Raw genomic sequence first — 15537 nt, 5'->3', positions numbered from 1 at the left:
TGGGGCTCGAAAAAAGTTTACTCCTTCTTGTTCACGTTTTGATCCAATGACACTGCCCGTTACGATTACAGTGTGAAAGAGGTCAGAGTCATTAAGCTTGGATCAATGGAAATGTGCGCCCGCTGGGTTGAGGCATGTTTCTTTTTGCGATAGGTTGATGGTTTTGTCCAGATAAATCATCATCCACATGAACAGCTCCTCGAAACATGCACCACGCCATGGATATAGGACAATGTGCGCCATGGGCTCTGTGGTAGTAATCAAAGGGATTGCAACAGCTGTGGACTACGAGAAAATTATCATCATGCTTGATGTCATCTGTGACACCAATGGAATCTTCCACCAGAATAACTGTATGTGTAACAAAACCAGAAACTTGCTACAATGGTTTGAGGAATATGATAGTGAGCTCATGTTGATGTATTGGCCACCAAATTCGCATAATCTGAAGCCAAGGAAACACGTCTGATATGCTATCAGGCGCCAGATCTCCACCCACAAAGCACCAGCCCATAATGTCTGGAAATTGCGTCACCTGTACGCGGTATCTGGTCCGATGTACCTCTGGAGCCTTCTGTATTGCAAGTGGGTCCCCATCTGACTTTGGAATCTCTGCAGAGGAACAGTGGTACTAGATTACATTCTCGGTGGATTATCGAAAAGCATTTGAAAACTTATCAGGTGGAACATGGAGATCAAAGGAAGCTATCTTGAGTTCTATTATGTCAACAGTATTCATCAGGCACCGAGATATATATCAGACTTTTTCAAGCTAATAAACACGTACTATACGTGCGTCACTAGACGTGGAAGTCTTTTATTTATCGCCAATTGGCCTGGTGCGAGTGGTAATGTTGCGCAATTTGTCTTAACCCTTACTAGCGCGTAGGATATGCGTCATGGTCGCCAGCTATGGTGTACCTATTCACTTGAAGACAGCATCTCCGCATCTCATTGATGGTCGTAGTATGGCCTTATATCGTAGAGTTGCTTTCTATAGTCGCTGATTGGTCAAACGCAAAATAAAAAGGCAGTGACTCCACTTAGTTTGGCAGCAGACTTGGGTGGCGTTCTCCAATGAAAGAGGTCGTGAGTGAGACGTCACTGGTATCCCAAGTTCGTAGTATGAGCTGTAGTCCGTTCACTGTTCAGAATAAGATAAACTGTCACTAAGCATTATTTTCATTACTATTAATGATTTTTGGAGGAATCTGTCAGATACCTCTCATATATCTTTCGACCTTTCTTGATTTCTTACTGGCTTGGTCACTCACAATCTGTTTGCGAAGGTAGTCAGCCTCTCAGAAGGAAGACTGTCATTCTCTTCTTTAGGTTTTCATGATCAGTAAACAAGCAGATACCAAACAATGCAAAATTCGGGGTCGAATAATGACAATATTATGAAAAGGATAGATTGTTACTTTCCATATAGAAGAGATGTTGAATCGCAGACAGGCACAACAAAAAGACAGCTATACATTTGAGCATTCTAAAGTACGAAACATACAAACATTCACCCATGCACAGCCCATGTTACGTGACAAGCGTTATTACTGGCATACTGGTATGAGGTTGCGCAAGATCGCACTAAACACGGCATCATCATGTTACCAAATTTCCCAAATCGTGATTCACACGTCCGGCGAGATTTTTTGAACACAGTATTTTTACAATTTGTACAGGCGCGCCGAGATAATCAGAATCTGCTTTGCCAAATTACATGTGCATCGTAGGCATGTTATTGTGGCTGGGTATGCAAGCCTAGTCTAGGAAACGAAATACGATGCGGGAAAAAACGTGGTGAAAGTGGCCTTCATGGTGCGAACTGATATAACGGATCACCGCGTAATGGAGAACACTGTCGGAGGCCACCAAAAGGCGCGAAAGAACGCGGGTACGTGGTAGATTTGATGGATGACCGCAACCCTATCATTAGAGTGGGTGGAATCAGTAAAATAACGAACGTTTCAAGGGCGGAACTTAACCGTCACCAGGGAAACCCAGCCAGGAAAATCTGGAACTGGCTGAATTACGGGAACGAATACCGTACAGAAACGAGACAAAAGTTTATCTACGTAGTAATCCTCTAGAGAATCCGATAGCACGTAAGTATTCTCGGTTCGATGTTTGAATTTAACCGAGACTGGCACCGCATGTATTTTAGGAACGTCACGATAATGTTAGACTTTGTTTAAAGCCGTAGTGATGATCTTACACTCAAGTCCAGAAAAACCAGAACACCTTAAACGACTAGAGACAAGACGTCCACATTCACAGAACATGTACACTAGTATGTTCTGCAGAAATGATTAACACTTGAACCATGTCAGCCCGAGGTCGAAATCGATATCGCGGCGCAACACCACCTACCAGTGAAATGGGTTTACAGTTTTCGTTGTCGCTATAAACCGAAGGTAATGACTCTGGGTACAACCACAAATCACAGTTGGCACGTGTCTGGGGCGCTGTGGCCAGTGTGAACTACACGAATGACATTCTGTGAACCATAGCCATATCCTTTCTGCACAACGTCCCAGACGCTATTTTTCAGCAAGACAATGCACGACCACATTTTCTGCACGAACACGTGCCTTCTTGGTGTCACAGCCTTTTGCCCTGGACCGCCAGATCGCTAGATTTGTCGCCAATCAAAAATGTGTGGGATATGGTGAAACAATGTGTGCAGCACTGTGACCCAATGCCAGCATCCACAGATGAACTTTGTAACCAGATGAATGCTGCATGGCTATACCACAGGATGCCATTCGCACCTTATTCGCGTCAACGCCTTCACACCTGGAACATGTTATCAGCGCCCATGGACCCTGTGCCTACTAGGATCAAATGGCTCTGAGCACTATGGGACTTAACATCTGTGGTCATCAGTTCCGTAGAACTTAGAACTAGTTAAACCTAACTAACCTAAGGACATCACAAACAGGAACCTGCGACCGTAGCAGTCGCGCGGTTGCCTACTAGGCAACAGGGCACATAAATGAAGCGCTAATCATCTCTGCAGAACATACTAATGTATACGTTCTGCGAAAATGAACGTCTTAAGTCTAGACTTTTCAAGGCGTTATGTTTTTCCTAAGCATGAGTGTATTTTACTTACTTCAATTATTTAGCGATTTATGCGTGGCTTCCTATTACAGTGAATATTGTGTTATTACGCCTTGCTCATTACCTTGCCAAGTTGCTCGTGTTAGTTCCTATGGATGGCTGAATAGCACCTCTTCTTGCATCATGGGTAAAACAATTATTTCTGCCACGTCGTTTAACGATGAATCTACCGCAATCTCTGGTGGAAACACATCTTGTACACTATAATTTCCATTACCTTTCAGGTCAATCCAATGTGTATCTGACATACTTTAATGCTTCGTGTGTATTTTGTTTCTTTTGAACGTAGATATTCGCTACTTGTGTAAATTCTTGTTGTACAAATGTGCAGTAATTGAATTCCTTTGGCGTTATTTCGGTACGTAGTTAACCTCTGTCACTCTTTCATTGTGAAGTAACCAAGACCAGCGGTCATATATATTTTTCTTTTGAAAATCCCATTGTGCAAATCTTTTCCAGATGACACTTTGCTCTACCTACCAGGTTTCATTATCCACGATTAACAGATACATCTTAACTTGGTTCATGTCCTTAGCTGGCCGGCCGCTGTGCCCGAGCGGTTCTAGGCTCTTCAGTCTGGAACTGCGCTGCTGCTACCGTCGCAGGTTCGAATCCTGCCTCGGGCATGGATGTGTGTGATGTCCTCAGATTAGTTAGGTTTTAGTAGTTCTAAGTCTAGGGGACTGATGACCCCAGATGTTAAGTCCCACAGTGCTCAGAGCCATTTGAATCATTTGATGCCAGCTGAGAACGGCGCAACATCGTGCAGCCTGCCTCCTATGATCGAGAACGATTTGAGTTAGGTGGCACTTATTCGTGAGTAGAAGTATGTTTGCTAGTCAGGACTTTTATAAATTATAATGTATTATTAAACTAGAATCTGCATTAATACATGCGCTTATGGAAGGACGAATGGAGTCATGTTATCTTGAGCGGAGAAAGTCGCTTCTGCCTTGGGGTCAACAATTGTCACGGGCGTGTATGGCGTCGTGCAGGTGAGCCAACGTCTGGAATGTATACACAGGGCCAACACCCGCCATCACACTGTGGGGAGCCGTATCTTACAGTGGGCGTTCTCCTCCAGTGATCGTAGAGGCAACACTGAACAGTGCACACTACATCCGAATCATTATTCAAACTGTCGTGCTGCTGTTCATGCACCAACAGCGCGATGTGCTCTTCCAACACGACACTGCATGTCTACATACATCACCTGGCATCCATCTTGTTCCCCAAGGTGTACGTCCAGCACGGTACCCAAATCTGTGCCCCATTTAGCATGTTTGGGACTGGACAAAATGTCATCTTGCGCAGTCGGCAAGACTGGCAGGAAGTCCGGCCGAATTGAGACACCAGGTGGAAACTGCATGTCATTCCGCAAGTCTACGTTCGTCACTTTCATGATCGTCTCCATAGGAAAATTACTGTTTGCTTGCTGAAAAAGAGGCGTATACCGGGTACTAGCACTGAAATTTCACACGCCCAGTCTCTTCTTCTGACAAGGGGAGGCCGCCAATTGTGAAATTCAGATTCGATTCATACTGCGCATAATAAAAGCTCATGGCCAGAGGTGTAATGTGGCAAAGCACCAAGATGCACTTCTCAGGCGTTGTCGAGAAAATCGACAGTTTAAAGAAACCGTTGCGGTGAAATACTTTCTACGATTAGTAATTTCCTACAGCGTCGTGGCGCAGTGGTAAGCGCCGGGTCGAATCTAGCGCCATGCAACTTTTTTTTTTAGTATTTGTTTTTTGTAATTCAAATATATATATATATATATATATATATATATATATATATATATATATATATATATGATTCCCGGCAATCAGTTGCAACAATTATGCATATAATAAGTTGTTGAAAGTCGTTTGTCGTGGAAAAACTGGCGACTTCGAACATCATTATGTTTTCCGCAAACAAAGTTGTATTTCACATATGTTATTAATTGTCTTCATAATGTTAACCACGTATAGTTAACGGAAGACGTAGAAACGGTATTCCGAAACTAATACGTATAGCGTAAGTCAAACGTTCGAATTAGAATAGAGACCTCACGAACACAAATTTGCTGCGGCAGGTATGAAATATAAACTCCATTACTCGCTCGTTACACTTGAAGGACAGATGTTGAATGGGCCGAAACGAGCCGCCGCATAACAGCGTAGTTGCCTGCTAACTTCGAAAGAAGGTAGATGCGGTCCCTATCGCAACTTATAACATCGTCGAAAATCAGTGCGGACGGGAGAGCTTTGGTAAACCCTGTTAAAAAAACGGAAAAATGGAGGCGGTACAATTGGAGAGCGATCCGCCTTCACCAACATGCATAAGCAATTCATTAATAGACTCAGTTTGTATATTTTGCTTATTTTTTTCATAGTTCCACACAACTTCTTCCTGTTTTCTCGATTGATCTGTGTTCAGTTTTTCAAGGCCTATCCCTGTGCCAACTTACAACTAAATCTGAGGGGGGTGCGATGGGGAGATTCCCTCGTCAGTGGTGTCAGCAGCAGACCTCGAGGAAGAAAAAAGTGAGGAAAAATGTGTTGATTTCACTGATGTAAAAATGTCTCACCATTACTCGTGTCCACATTCTGTGTGTAAGTAAATTTTAAAGCATGGTGGACAATAAATATACCTTCATTCCCACTTTCCAGCTCCTGTGTATCTTTAGAAATAATTTGTTTCAGTGTGATGGATACCGCGTCTGTTAACGCAGGTCTGTCAGTCCTACAACATTAATGCGGAACAGAGACGTTACCTGCACAACTCGTTGGGAATGAAGGGCGTTTTTGCGAAGTTGGTCAGGGAACAATAACCATCCCCTTTCCCCCTCCACATCCGCTGGCCGCTAGGGAGTGGAAATCGATTGGAAACGGCACTTGTGGCCCTGGAAATGGATGAGAGAGATGTGAATGAGCTCCACTTCTTGTTTTGTATTATGTAGCTGTTCAAATTCTTATTTTAGCACGTTTTAAGTCATTGAATCAGTTTTCCTTCAGTGATTACATTTTTATCAATGTTTCAATGTTCAGATATATGCACGTCAGACATATAGGAAACTTTTCTTTTATCCGCGTGATTCCTTTGTGTAGTGGGACGTTGGGCCACGTGTGACGATTGTACAAAGAAAGCGCACATTGAGGCAACACTTACGGCAATAAACCGTATCTCATTTCGTACGAATAATTACTGTGAGTGAATGCACTTCACGTGAGTGCGCAGTTTATGATCGCGTTTTGCGTTAACGTGATTAGGAACTCAGAATATTCGTGCCTGCTTACAATTGTTGGGTAACGTATATCACTGTTCAAACTACATTCCACGAGGGTAAAAGTCAATACAAATGCTTTTAGTCATACAAATCATATGTAGCATTCGAGTTATTAGACATTATGTATCAGGATTTTAATTGGTTTTCTTGGTGACAGTGGATCAACGAGGGCCGCGTGTCCCTCAGACATTCAGGCTGCATCCACCGTTGCAATAGTGGAATTAGTTGCTCTTTCTGGTCGTTAACTGATCATATGCATAAGTAGGAAATGCCCAAACTCGCGGTTTTCGGAGGCGTAATATTTTTCGAGATCTTAGAACTTTTTTTTTCTGGAGTGGTAGTGCCTCTGTGTCCATATGTTCTACCACTGCATGTCATAGCGTTATAATGGGTTGTGTGTCCCGAATGATCCAGTGAATGCTTGTGCGAATGTACGATTTTTACACTGCCCAGTCACATTGTTACCGCCTGCCAAAATCCTGTATAACTATCTTCTTCTACGCGGATCGCTGCAAGACGTGCAGGAAGAGAGTCTCTGACGTTCTGGAGGGTATCAACAGGGATGTGGAGCCATGCCAATTCCTATGCCGTGGCCAGCTGCTCTAGGTTTCTCGGCTGGGGAACTAAGGCGTAGACAGCCCCATCAAGGTAGTCCCACGTATTCTGAATTGGTTTTAATTCTGTTGATTTCAGTGGTTAGGGGGATACAGTAAACTCATCCTGGTGCTCTTCGAACCACGCAGGTATGCTGCGAGCTGTGAGACATGTTGCATTGTCCTGCTGGTAGCTGCCATCTAGACGAGGAAAAACAAACTGCGTGTAGGGGTGGACATGGTCCCTAAAGATAGAGCCATACTTGTGTTGATTCATTGTGCCACCTAGAATCATGAGATCAGGCACGGAATGCCTTCTGCCGTGGACCCTTCCGATGACTGTTACAGGGTGTTCGTTTTCAGACGTTTCTCGCTGTACACGCCAGTGAACATCTGTCCGAACGTGACTCATCTGAAATGGCCACCTGTCGCCACATGGTGGACGTCCAGTTGCAGTACTGCCATGTGAATTCTAGCCTTCGTCGCCTTTGAACGGCAGCCAGTAAGAGAGCATGTACCTGGTGCCTACTGTGGAGGCCCATACGCACCACCGTTGGCTGAACGTTTGTTGAGGAGACAGTGTCGGTAGCCTTTTGGTTCGTCTGGGCAATTAATTACTCAACAGTTGCAAGTCTGTTCATCCGTACAAATCTCCACAGCCATCGTTGACTCCTGTCATCTACAGCCCGTGGTTTCCCACAGAAGACTCGGTGCCGGTTTAGATAGCACTGTTTTGCCATGCACGGTATTGCTGTCACCGCGACTCGAGGTTAGTTTACAAACGTAGTCGTTTCGGAAATGTTTCCGCTCTTGGCCCAAAAGCCAGTAGTCATGCCCTTTTGGACGTCAGGTAAATCATTCAGGTTCAGCTTTAAGACAACGACTGCACTGTTTTCTGGGATCTCCAACATTCTTTATACACCCTACACTGCTAGTGGTGCCACCTGCCGTCTATATGTGGCCACTGCACGTTAACGTTGAACATAGGCGGTCACATTAATGTGACTGGCCGTGTATATACATTCCTCGTCCCAGAAACCAAATGGTTCAAATGGCTCTGAGCACTATGGGACTTAATATCTGAGGCCATCAGTCTCCTAGACTTAGAACTACTTAAACCTAACTAACCTAATGACAGCACACACATCCATGCCCGAGGCAGGATTAGAACCTGCGACCGTAGCAGCAGCGCGGTTCCGGACTGATGCGCCTAGAACCGCCCGGCCACAATGGCCGGCTCCCAGAAACCAAAAAATGGTCGTAGTATTCCCAATGCTTGTGTACAGAAACCGTTTAATAATAGTATGTTCCTCTTTCATATAAAAGTCGTATTAGGGTAACTTAAAAGCTGAAGTCTTGTTTTGTTTTGTATGTGTGTTTAATAATCCTGTATATGGTGTCAATTTAGTAGAACGGGTTCATGATAATCCTTGTGCCTTAATTCATGACTCCACAGACAATAACGATTCTAGTTCGGTAATCTGAATATTGTATCGCATGTTTGATTTCGGTATAGCGAAGTTGCTACATGCATATTGGTGGTCGTAGAAACAAGTTATTAGGGAATAATTTTCGGAAGCTCTTAGGATTAAGAAGTCACGTCGTTTATGTTGCAGGCCACTGAGAAAAGTCACAGCCTTAGAACCTTCTACTAGTAGTCCTCGCTTTCTTATTAAGTAGTGAACAGTTTTGATGAAAATGAAATTGAAATGTAGCCACAGTGCTTCCCTCTCTTTCTTATTCATGTCAGTGTATTCTTCCTGGCGACCTATTTCCTTGTAGTATAACTTAAACGTAATGTTCCCTCCTAAAAATAGAACAGATGGGTTACACACCATCTCACTGTACCATTACGACCTCGTCCGCCTCGATAGCTGAGTGGTCAGCGCGATGGAATGCCGTGCTAAGGGGCCCGGGTTCGATTCCCGTATGGGTCGGAGATTTTCTCAGCTCGGGGACTGGATGTTGTGTTGTCTTCATCATCATCTCATCCCCATCGACACGCGACAGGTCTACCGGACGGGAGGGTCCAGCCACACGACATTTCATTTCATCACGACCTCCATCCCCTACCCACATACAGCAGGTGGCTGAAATGGTGCTATCATTTGTTGTGCACATTCTCAAGTCTGCATCAATAAAATTTCTCTCGGCTGGGTCTACGAATTCATCGTGTTATTTTTTGATTTTCCAGTAGTATGTTGTCACAGCTTGTAACTAACTAATGTTTTCTGTTACATGTAATGATACAAAATAAGCCAACCAGTAGTGACGAGAGATGAAGACAGGGACCTGAGATTACTGGAACATGGCAGCAGTAACGAATGAAAAGATGGTGCGATGCCAACATCAAGTCACCCTCGGCTAGAACTACTCACGCACTCCAGCTATAAGCCTCCTTCCGAAAAAGTGTTTGTATATTCTTATGAGTTTGACTTCCTACTTAAAAGACGGCAAGGTGCTGAAACACAGAAGTAATGTAACCTATTTTTATTTATGTGACAAATAAATATTTCTTCTTAAGAGACTCATAGTACCGAGATAAAGCAGCGTCAATAACTAAGGTGAAAGATGAACGGCAAAGTGATGGTAAAATTTTGATTTTGCATTATATATAATTGTTAGAATTATAGTGAATAATCCTTTTGTTTGTTGACTACAGTTGTTTCAGTTTCAGGCAAGTGAATTCATTGAGTAACTGTAGCAGAATAGGTGAGCAGAGATCAAGAGACACTCACAGAGATAAGAGTTTTATCTATACACATACGTTTTACTTAACTTTGGAAAAAAATATTCGCAGAAGCTAAAATATATTTTTTTCAAATTTTTTCACCAACATAGTTTGATTTAGTTTTAAATGGAAAATATGATAAAGCATTCCATATTAAAATCACTTTTCAGTGAGTAAGAGTTGTTGAAAACTGACAATGGCGTTTCTGCGTAGCTTATTGTGTCCAGGTGGTGAGCTGCGGCATACTTATTCACCTAGAGGCAGCGTTTCCGCATCTCATCAGTCGATCGTAGAATGGGCTTATATGATAGCGCTGAATTTCCTGGTCGCTCACTGGTCAAAAGCGAAAGACAGGTGTCGTCCGTAGCCGAGAATGGTCGTGAGTTATGTGTCACTGTTCATGTTCTGCTCAAAAGTATGTTTCCTACTCAAGATCTTTATCAATTATAAAATGTAATTAAACTGTAATCTTTATTACGATCCACGAGTTTACGTTCGTGGCGTACGTTTCGATTAGATGATCGGATGAAGCTATCATTCATATGAAAGTATAGCGTTGTGTGAACGTTTGGATATGTGTAGCGCGAGGTAATGGGACTGTATTGTGGCAAGTGTTGTGAAAAGAGTGACACTATCAGGATAAATTTATGGCATCATTTTAAAAAAAATTATTTGTTCATCGCCGGAAAGAAGATCTGCATATTTCCCATAACAGTATCGGGACATAACCCTAAATGGGACCACGGCTGTGCATGATCTTTTGCGACAGGGACTTTAACTTTAGAAGACGCAGGGGGAGCAACTAGAATCCTGGTACTGTACACGTCCAACTGCAGCTCTCTCACGAAGTGCCAGGTTTTTAATACCAGCCAAACTCTCGCATAAGTAATAGATGTGTTGGTCATTTCAGCTTACAATAAAATGTCAGCGGGAAGTTTATCGCGTTATAACATGGAATGATTCAAACGGAACTGTAAAATATGTTAAGGTGACAAAAGTCATGAGATAGCGATATGCTCGTACACAGATGGCGCTATTATCACGTACACAGTCGTTCATATTCAGGTGATTCATGTGCAATGGTTTCCGACGTAATTATGGCCGCACGACAGGAATTAATAGACTTCGAACGCGGAATGGTAATTACTTGACGCATGGGGCATTCCATTTCGGAAATCGTTAGGGAATTCAACATTCCGATATCTACAGTGTCGAGAGTGAGCCGAGAATACCACATTTCAAGCATCACCTCTCACCACAGACAACGCAGCCTTCACTTAACGAGAGAGAGCAGCGGCGTTTGCGTATAGAGTTGTCAGTGCTAACAGACAAGCAACATTGCCTGAAATAACCGTAGAAATCAATGTGGGATGTACGATGAACGCCTCTGGTAGAACAGTGCGACGAAATCTGGCGTTAATGGGCTGTAGCAGCAGAAGAAAGATACCAGTGCCTTTACTTAACAGCACGACATGGCCTGCAGCACCTCTCCTGGCTCCCGGCGGAGGTTCGAGTCCTCCTTCGGGCAAGGGTGTGTGTGTGTGTTTGTCCTTAGGATAATTTAGGTTAAGTAGCCTGTAAGCTTATGGACTGATGACCTTAGCAGTTGAGTCCCATAAGATTTCACACACATTTGAACATTTTTTTTTTTTTAACCTCTCCTGGCCTCGGACCTTAGACGACTGGAAAGCCGTGGCCAGGTCAGATGAGACCTGTTTTCAGCTGGTAAGGGTTGATAGTAGGGTTCGAGTGTGGCGCAGACCCTAAGAAGGCGTGGAGCCAAGTTGCCAATGAGGCAAAACTGGTGATAGCTACATAATGGTGTTGGCTGTGTTTAATGAGATGGACTGGATCCTCTGCTCCAGCTGAACCGATTATTGAGTGGAAATGGTTATGTTCGGCTACTAGGAGACCATTTGCTGCTACTCATGGACATTATCTTCTCAAACATCTCACTGGATCACAATTGTTCTCTGTTGCGGTATATTGATAATTTTTACTTTATGGACCGTCTGACAGCAACTGAATAAAACACAATTTTAGTGCCACACGCGTTTCGCCTTTATTTTCTGCAAGGCATCATCAGTGACCTGGAATATGTACATATGTTTGCTATTTAATTTACATTTTGGACACTGTACGTGTAAGCTATAAACAGTTCTGGTGGTTGGTATTTCCTATTAAGTAGTAATATTTTGAACTGTACTTACAGATTGCGTGGACGATTTCCTACATATTACGCTCCTGTTGCATTTTTTGATGTTGTTGTTCTTCTAAATGCCAATTTGCGGTTTTTTTCCACATTTCACAGCACTATGTGTTGTGGACTGGCAAGACAGCCAATCCACAGTGACGTGTAACCGAAAGGCACGCGCCTAAACTCACGCAGGCTGGCGTGAGGTCTGAAACAGGATACGTAATGAATGCTATAAAGAAAAGTACGTAGCTGCTGGAATACTTAACTTTAATCCACAATTGGTGAACATTGGTCTTGTTACTGTACATGCTTCATTAGATACATAGCAAAGGATAAATGGCGCCTTGCTAGGTCGTAGCAATTGACTTAGCTGAAGGCTATGCTAACTATCGTCTCGGCAAATGAGAGCGTAATTCTCCGTGAACCTTTCCTAGCAAAGTCGGCTGTACAACTGGGGCGAGTGCTAGTACGTCTCTCCAGACCTGCCGTGTGGCGGCGCTCGGTCTGCAATCACTGATAGTGGCGACACGTGGGTCCGACGTATACTAATGTACCACGGCCGATTTAAAGGCTACCACCTAGCAAGTGTGGTGTCTGGCGGTGACACCACACTATGAACTTCACACTAGTTTCGATGCATTGTTTTGGTTTGTGTTGCCGACTGTCAGATGTTATTGCCAAAGATATAATGTTATGGCCGAACTTTTGAGTGTCATTATTGAAGTATGTGTGATCTGTTTGTGTATTCATTTGTGTGTGTGTGTCTATGTGTTTTGGTGTGATATAATTGTTTTGTAGGCTTTGTGTGTGTGTGTGTGTGTGTGTGTGTGTGTGTGTTCAAAAAAATGGCTCTGAGCACTATGGGACTCAACATCTCAGGTCATAAGTCCCCTAGAACTTAGAACTACTTAAACCTAACTAACCTAAGGACATCACATACACCCATGCCCGAGGCAGGATTCGAACCTGCGACCGTAGCAGTCCCGCTGTTCCGGACTGCAGCGCCAGAACCGCTAGACCACTGCGGCCGGCTGTGTGTGTGTCTGTGTCCAGAAGGCGAAGGGGGGAAGAATTTTTTTCTGGTTGTGTGAGAGGGACGATTTTTTTTATCTTATCATCTCTTTTATTAAGTGTAGTAGGGAGCCTCTGCTGATGTGTGTTTGTTCATTTATCACACGTTTGTTTTCAGCGATGGCTTTCTGAATGTGGAAGTTTTCTTGCATTTTTGTAAGATGTTTGTCATGTTTGCTTATTCTCATTATTTTCATTTCTTGTTCCATGTTCATAGGATGGTAGTTATGGTGTTTTAAATGTTGTGCAAATTTGGAATGGTTTGTTTCGTACTTCAACATCTGATATGTTCTCTGTGGCGTGTTTTAAAATTCCTGCATGTCATGCCTATGTATACTGCATCACAACTTTGACATTCAAGTTTATATATTCCTGATTGTTGGAATTTGTCCCTCTTGGTAGCTGGTTGGCTTGGGAGCGATTGGAGGGTTTGCCCAGACTTATATGCTATTTGGAAGCCCTGTCTCTTTTATCCAGTTGCTGTCAGACGGTCCATGAAGTAAAAATTATCAATATACCGTAATATTACGCGCAACAGAGGAAGACAGGACTACGAAAGTTGAAGATGTTCACTATTGGTTTGAAGAACATTGCGGACAATTCGAACGTATGATTTAGTTACCCAAATCGCCTGATATGAATCACATCGAACATGTACTGGACATAATCGAGACGTCAGTTTGTGCTCAAAATCCTCAATGGCAACACTTTCGCAATTACGGATGACTACAGGGGTAGCATGGCTCAGTATTTCTGAGGGGGCTTCCAACGACTTGTTGAGACCAGACCATGTTGATGTGCTCCGCTACGATATTAGGAGGTGTCGCATTACTTTTGTCACTACGGTGTATAACGTGTAATGATTCAAACTTAACTCTAAAATAATTAAGCTGTTTTTAAAATTGATCACCTTACACTAAAATTCCAAATGCGGTTCAACTCCATAAAAGGATATTTTTGTTAAAACATGAAGTGCTGTTTGAGTTCAACAGAACTGAATGGAGGTTTTAAATGCAGCACAGACCATGAGCCAGGATGCAAACACCGGCAGCCCTGAGGCGATCAGCGGCAGCTTGCGGCCGACGACGTCGGCGATGACGGGCATGGCCATGACGGGGAGCATAGACGAGATGGTGACGCACGAGACGATCCGGAAGGCCTCGTCAGCAGCAGCCATGAACCCGGCTGCTGCAGCTGTGGCAGAATGGGCGACGGCCAGCCGTACACCATGCCGCTCATGAGGCTCGTCAGCGCCGCTGTGTGAACACCCCGCATTTACTCACGAGTTACTGTACCATACAGCTATTCGTTTCTTACAAGGAGAGTACCCACTCTGCGATCAGCCGAATTTAACCAGCTTCAGCTCTCCGTAGCCAGAAGGATGAACAGAGTTCAGCATCCCGTCGACGGCGACGACATTGTACTGGGTGTTTGTAATTAATGTGCAGCTGATCACAGAGGTCCAGTTTGGGCTGTAATTATTGTCTGGCAGAGAAGCTGGGTACATGTGCCGATGCGGTGATGTGGAACTGCTTTACGCTGGAAAAACATTAGTTCCAGTTTTGGCTGCCAGATGCTAATCTGGCGCTGTACACTGTTTGTATGTCAATATGATATTCTCACAGTCACTTGATAAGTCATAGCGTGAATGAACAGTACGACTATCAAGAAGAGACACAATGCTCTGTTAGTGTAACTGTTTTATGTGGACGGCAGCAATTACAGTGCTGCATTGGCAGAATATTGGGACTGAAAGGTCATTGGAGAGGCCGGATGTCAGACGATAAAGAAATACCAAAACACAATTGAGCTTGGAGTTGCATCTGGAGGGGGAAGGGGTTGTCATTGCTGTAATTGACGAAGCAGCAAACAACCCGGCTAGTGTTACTGCTGGTGCGGTGTCACGAGAATTTCATCAATAATCGGGAAGTTGCGCTGTCTGTATTTTTGGGTTCACAGTGCCAGATTTTTACTTGATGGGCAAAAGTGGAACTAATTTTTTTCCAGCATAAATCTGTTTCGCATTACCGCATTAGCATAGCTACCAATTTTTGCTGCCATACGATAATTACAGCCCATACTGGACGTTTGTGAGTAGCTGCATTTTAAACTTGATTTGGGAAAGATGGGTGGAAATCGGTCAAACCTTTCCAAGAAACCATTTCTACATTCACCTTAACCGATTTAGGGGAATTGCAGAAAACTTGAAACTGTATACAGGCGTCGTCCCTAATACAAATACAGTGCCTTACAATGGCGTGATCTCGCTAGGTATACAACGAGGGTTATCCAGAAATTTAGTTTCCATATTCTTTTAGGGTAATCGTATTTAGCCAGAAACGCAGCGCACGCAGGGCAAAGCGATGACATAACAATAATTTTGCACCCTGTAAAGAACAATGACACAACTGAAAAATGCACAACTTGAGATAAATAACGTAAATTATTCTATAAAAGTTATAGCGAAATAGTATAAGCGTACTTTATATTTAAATATGAAATTTTGCCAGTAAATTCCATTGTATCGATACAACAGTAATAGGGACAT

The 15537-nt window shown here is 43.4% G+C and overlaps 1 protein-coding gene across 1 annotated transcript in view; it reads right to left on the bottom strand.

Moving 5' to 3' along the window:
- Positions 1 to 13974: 13974 nt before the first annotated feature.
- LOC124613424 (facilitated trehalose transporter Tret1-like) overlaps positions 13975 to 15537 on the bottom strand; it is a 74743-nt gene continuing 73180 nt past the window's right edge. The window contains exon 5 of the mRNA XM_047142127.1: positions 13975 to 14245. Within this exon, the coding sequence (XP_046998083.1) occupies positions 13975 to 14245 (271 nt within the window). The remainder of the gene's footprint in view (positions 14246 to 15537) is intronic.

This window comes from Schistocerca americana, chromosome 4 (genome assembly GCF_021461395.2).
Source record: "Schistocerca americana isolate TAMUIC-IGC-003095 chromosome 4, iqSchAmer2.1, whole genome shotgun sequence".
Lineage (NCBI taxonomy): Eukaryota > Metazoa > Arthropoda > Insecta > Orthoptera > Acrididae > Schistocerca > Schistocerca americana.
Note: the sequence above shows the minus strand (reverse complement) of the source record. Positions and strands in the feature narration are given on the sequence as shown.